The sequence below is a fragment of the Dipodomys merriami genome, unplaced genomic scaffold (assembly GCF_024711535.1).
Source record: "Dipodomys merriami isolate MVZ:Mamm:240054 unplaced genomic scaffold, mDipMer1.0.p SCAF_233, whole genome shotgun sequence".
In the NCBI taxonomy this organism is placed as follows: domain Eukaryota; kingdom Metazoa; phylum Chordata; class Mammalia; order Rodentia; family Heteromyidae; genus Dipodomys; species Dipodomys merriami.
The window spans coordinates 1,305,416-1,311,389 of NW_027203749.1; the positions used below are offsets into that span (position 1 = coordinate 1,305,416).

General features: G+C 50.0%; 1 protein-coding gene across 1 annotated transcript; it reads left to right on the forward strand.

Annotated features, from left to right (window-relative positions):
* Positions 1 to 708: 708 nt before the first annotated feature.
* Positions 709 to 3,563, forward strand: LOC138835281 (PRAME family member 12-like). Its single transcript, XM_070033847.1, has 2 exons — positions 709 to 815; positions 1,958 to 3,563. Exons 1-2 carry the CDS (start codon positions 709 to 711, stop codon positions 3,561 to 3,563), a joined length of 1,713 nt encoding a protein of 570 aa, XP_069889948.1.
* Positions 3,564 to 5,974: the final 2,411 nt, after the last annotated feature.

Sequence of the window (5,974 nt, forward strand, 5' to 3'; positions counted from 1 at the left end):
GGCCAGATCTTCCCAAGTGACTATGTAGGGGACCTGATCAGGGTGTCCATGAGGGCCCGGCTGAAAAACGCGAGCCTTCACCTGTCAAAGAATATCAAGATTGAAAGAGCCCTCCTTAGGCCATCCCACATTGAGAGTGGGCCATTGGGAGGAACAGAAACAAATCCACTTTTTCTTCTGGACCTCCAGCGACAGGTTGTGGGCCTGAGTTGTGCCTTCTTTCCAGTGATCTAGAATAAGGCTTAAGGGGGTTGTGAGTTGTTGCCCCATTTCTTTATAGGCCACAAGACAGACAACAAAGACAATCAACGCTAAAGAGAAACAGACGAGACTAGACAAACGCTGTGCGGTGCCCGAGTAAGTACAGATGAGGAAGGAAACTACAGATGGAAGTGGCCAGCCGCAACTTAACTCCCCAGAACAGAGAGACACTCGGATCTCCTCCTTCCTCCAGATGACCCTGGAGCAGGACTCCAGGGCGGGACCAGGATACTGGGCATGTCTGCTTTTCTCTCTGGCCCAAATACAGATTCAGACTCAGGTCCTGTACAGGCACTTTTGGATCCCAGAATGTAAAATGAAAACAACAAACATGAAAGACACGAAACCTTAGAGCTCTGCCTTACCTCCAACTGGCCTTGGAATTTGGGTCTGGGGGCACCGTTATCCCGGACGAGCCCCCAACGGAAAGACCACAGCCTCACTGGGATGCTTTCTCAACGGGAGGGCACCCCAGAAACCAAGACTCCAAACCAGCAGATGCAACAAGCAAGAGGAGTTTACTTGACATTTGCACAAACAGACTCTCTGACCCGGTCAGTCAGAGAGGCCCGGCAGAGGTTACAGACACTTTTAAAGGCAAAAACCAAAAATTAGCATAGAACACTCTTTGTGAAACAATAAGCTCATGGTTGGTCTAAAAGGGGGGGATTACAGGTTACAAGCCTATGATTGGTTGTCATTTGGTTTAGCTTGTGGTCTTGCCAGGTGGTCGTTGTCAAGGTCCGTCCTAGGGATTGTTGAACTGAAGTGGAACTGAACACAGACACACACACACAGACACACACTCAAAAAGAAGAAATATTCAGACCAGGCTCTGGTGTAAACTCCCTTTTAATCTGCATTATTCCATTATTTCGGAAGCTGACATCTGAGGATCAGATGACAGGTCAGGTCAAAGCTAGCCAGCCAAGAAGGTGTGTGAGAAGAGTATCTCCAGTCAACTCCTGAGAAAATATTCTAGTATTATTAGAACCATAGCTTGTAGGAATTCTGAGATCTGAGGGTCACAGTTCAAACACACTGGGCAAAACTATCCTTCAGAATTTCTAGTGTTGTGTAACAAGTGTTGTGGATGATGTGGTTGAGCAATAGCTGTGACAAAAGCAGCTCAGTTATGGCACCTAGGTCCTGAGTTCAAAACCCAGACCTGCAAAAAAGTGAACAGGACAGGAAGGAAGGGAGAGAGAGGGGAAGAAAACTAGCAAGGATGGATGGAAGACAAGAAGGAAGGACGGGAGAAAGGAAGGCAAGAAGGCAAGAAGGAAGGAAAGGGAAGGAAAGAACCAAGGGAGAGAGGAAGAGAAGGAGGGAAGGAAGAAATGACAGGCAGAGATATTCCAGATACTTTGTTAGATAGGATTAAGGTGGGCTGACTGCTCCTCTTGGATGCTTTGCATGCTCAGGGGAGTGGTCCATTTGTGGGAATATCTGGAGCGCTTAAGGAAGTAGGTTTGGCAAGCTGTGGTGTCCCAAGCCTTAACCACTGAAGGAGGAACAGGGCAGTGGGAGTCGGGCTGATAATCCTGTCACTTTTGTGTTGGAACCTGCCTGGGAATATGTCCAGTAGGAGGCTGGCTGGCTGTCCAGGTGTGCTGGGTGTGGCTCAGGAATCCCATCAGAAGCTGCTATCTGATTGGAAGTTAAGTGTTGGTGAGGGTGTGGTCAGATTATAAAGATGGCAGAGGGCTAGAGATGAGCAGCACAGTCTTGGAGCCTGCAGTCAGTCCCCGGCCCTGCTGGGATTCCGAGAGCCCTGCACACCTGCTCTACATCTGGTCTACCTGTGGTCCACCAAGATGAGCATCAGGACGCCAGCCACACTGCAGCATCTAGCCCTGCAAAGCCTACTGAGCAAAGAGTCCCAGGCCATCTCGGTCCTGGAGGATCTGCCGTTGCTGCTGTTCCCCCCACTCTTCATGGAGGTCTATGCACAGGGCCGCACAGAGGTGCTGAAGGCCATGGTGCAGGCCTGGCCCTTCTCCTGCCTTCCCCTGGGGGACCTGGCAGAGTCACCAGACCTGGAGACATTCAAAGCTGTCCTGGATGGGCTTGATCTGCTGCTACTTGCCAAGAAGGAGCGCCCCAGGCGGTGGAAACTGCAAGTAGTCGATCTGCGGAAAGCACACCCTGAGATCTGGATACGGGGATACCCCTCCATGGCGCAAATCTCCGCTCCAGAGGTCCTGACTGAAAGGCCAACAGACAGTCGCCTTTCAGCTGGGACTGAAGAGCAGCCCTTGATCCTCGCCAGTGACCTGACCATCAGAGATGGCACCCAGGATGCTTTCCAAGCCTACCTCCTCCAGTGGGCCAGGAAGAGGAAAGGACGAGTCCAGCTGTGCTCTACCAAGCTGCAGATTCTGTCTGGCTCCATCTCCAAAATCCAGAAGGCTCTGCATGCGGTGCGCCTGGACTCCATCCAGGAACTGGTGGTGAACAATTTCTGGCATCGAGAAACCATGAGAAAATTCGCTCCTTCCCTGGACCAGATGAAGAACCTTTGCCTGCTCACCTTCTCCAAGATGAGTGTCGACTTCTACACTTGCAGCCGCCGAAATCTCTGGTATTCCGGCAAATATGCGGTGCATCTGGGGCAGCTGCAGCATCTGCGGGAGCTTCGTGTGCACGATGTCTTCTTCCTGTATGGACGGCTGCCCGCCATCCTCAGCAGCCTGACGCCTTTGAACACCTTGTCTTTGAGCTCATGTCCGCTGAAGGAAGCCGACCTGAGATTTTTGTGCCAGTGTCCCTGCACCAGGCAGCTCAAGCACCTGCGTCTGAGGAGTGTGTGCATGGGCCGCTTCAGTCCTGAGCCCCTGCGAGCCCTGCTGGAGCAAGTGGCCGGCACCCTGGAGACCCTGGCCTTGGAGCACTGTGACATCACTGACGCACAGCTCTCGGCCATGCTGCCTGCCCTGAGCCAGTGCTCCCAGCTGCACTTCCTCAGCTTCTATGGAAACCACATCTCCGTGGCCGCCCTGCACAACCTGCTGCGCCACACTGCCAGGCTGGGCCATTTAAGCCGAGGGCTCTACCCGGCCCCTCTGGAGAGCTACCGCCCTCCACACTGGGGCCTAGGGAGCCTCGACCCCGAAAGATTTGCCCAGGTTCGGGCTCGGTTGGAGCAGGCCTTGAGAGACGCGGGGCCACACCAGAAGGTCCAGATCTGTACTGATTTCTGTCATCGCCGGCAAAAGGGCCAATTCTACAGCCTGGGGCCCGATGGCTCCTGGATGCTCACCCATGAGGGGCTTCCTAGCCTTTCTGATCTGCCTGTGTAGTCACCAGCCTCTCTCCTGGAATCTCGTCTCAGCATCACAAAGGAACCCCTGGACACAAGGACATTCTCCATGGGGTATACTCCCATCTTTCAATGTGCGTGGCAGGGACTGGGAAACTTCTCCCGAACTTCCTAGTTATCCAAGCCCCGGACTTTCTCAGCATGTTTGGTGTCCATGGGGCCTGTGTACACATCATCAGGAAGCTGGAGTGGACTCTGCCTGAAAGCACTGGAACAGGATCTCGTTTTTGCTCTTGTTGTAAGCAAACCTTAAAGTCCTGTGCAATACCACACTATCTGTCATTTACTATACCCTTCACTTCATTAAATAAAAATCAAATGAAGGAAAACCATGAGTCGATTGATGTCATTTCTCAGCACCAAGCAATGGGAATATATTTGTTGCCGAGAATTCTAGGTAGTCGACTAGTCAGAGATCGGAGCATCACAGTTCTAAGCTGGCCTGGGGAAGAAAGTCCCCAACATTCTCTTCTCTAGGGAACCACCAAAAATGGCCAAACCTGGGCCTATAGTTCAAGTAGTAGAGTGCTGACACTGAGCACAAAAGCTCAGGGAAAACTCCCAGGCACTCACTTCAAGTCCCAGAATTGGCAGAAAAAAGCCAATAATTTCATGACCGAGGCCAAACTGATAACAGTCCAATTTGGGAGGGAGAGAAAGGGCGCAGGGAAATTCAACATCAAATATCAAATGACGTCCCATGAACGCAAGACAACTCCTGGCATAGATCCTTCATACTTAGGGATGAGAATGATCAATACTGCTTCAAATTTGATCAACTCTGCCTTGAAAAGACAAACCACACTTCATTTGCACTTTGGGGAGTGATATTGACTTCAAGCCCAAACACACACACACACACACACACACACACACACACACACACACACACACACACACACACACATACACACACACTCAAAAAGAAGAAATATTCAGACCAGGCTCTGGTGTAAATTCCCTTTTTGAAAGACCCCAGACTCACTGGGATACTTTCTCAACTGGAGGGCACCCCAGAAACCAAGACCCCAAACCATCAGATGCAACAAGCAAGAGGAGTTTATTTGACTCTTGTGCAAATGGACTCTCTGCCCCGGTCAGTCAGAGAGCTCTGAGCAGCTGTTGCAGACATTTGTAAAGACAAAAACCACAAAATTAGCATAGAACACTCTGTGAAACAATTGTCTCATTGTTGGTCCAAGGAGGAGTTTACATGGCTACAAGCCTGTGATTGGTTGACATTTGGCTTAGCTTGTGGTCTTGCCTGGTCGTTGTTGTCAAGGTCCGTCCCGGGGATTGTTGAACTGAACTGGAACTGAAAAATATAAACTCAAACTGAAAAACATGTACTATCTATAACCGTTGTCCTTGTCCTGCGGCGGGCTGATATCTGGACATCTTGGCTGGCAGATATCCGGATATCTGGGCCTTGAGACTCTGCCCTGTTTTATTTCCCATGGAAGAGGGGGGTCTGAATGCAAGTACATGTACCGAAGCAAAATCAGCGGTTAGAAAGTTAGTAATGGTAATGTAAAGTGAGGTTTTTAATTTTTAATCTTTCATTCCCCACTTCTTCTCTGGACTAATTTTAATCTTAAAATTGAGGTTGTCTCTATCCTTGTGGGATGTCAGTTGTCTTTAATACTTGGTATTGTTGGGTTAACACCATGATCTGTATACAGGATAGCCTTTGGCGATGAACTGTAACAGCCTGTTGAGGATGCAGGGGCCAAAGGTAAGGAGCAAAAGTAAAATGATGATGGGCCCTGCTACCGCAGACAATAGGGTAGTGAGCCAAGGGGATCTGGTCCACCAATTTTTAAAATAACTGGCTTCTGCAGTTTTATCCCATTTACGTTTTTCTAGTCACTCACGAAGTTTGGCAGTTGAATCCTGTGCCACCCCGGTGTGGTCAGCATAGAAACAACGTTCCTCCTTGAAGGCTGCACATAGACCCCCATCTTTAATAAAAACCGAGTCCAGGCCTCTCCGATTTTGAAGCACAACCTCTGACAGGGAGGTGAGGGATGTTGTTAGTGCAGAGATGTATTTTTCTATTCCCTTTAAATCTTCTGTTGTGGCGGCCTTTAGCTGCTGCATGTGCTGATATCCTTCCACGTAAGCAGCACTCCCTACTCCCGTCCCGGCTATGCCTGCCGCTGTTCCTATTCCCATGAGGACAGCCAGAGTTATGGTGACAGGTTCTCTCTTGTACCAGCGAGTTAGGCCCTCCACTCATTCCTCAAAGGATGGGGAGTTATGATATATAACTCGAGGATACAAATGTACTAGAACACAGAAAGTAGTCTGCTTTATCAGCATTGGTGAAATACAAGGGGTTAAACCGGTGTTACAGGCCCAGCACCCTCCATCTGCGGGCACTAAGTATTT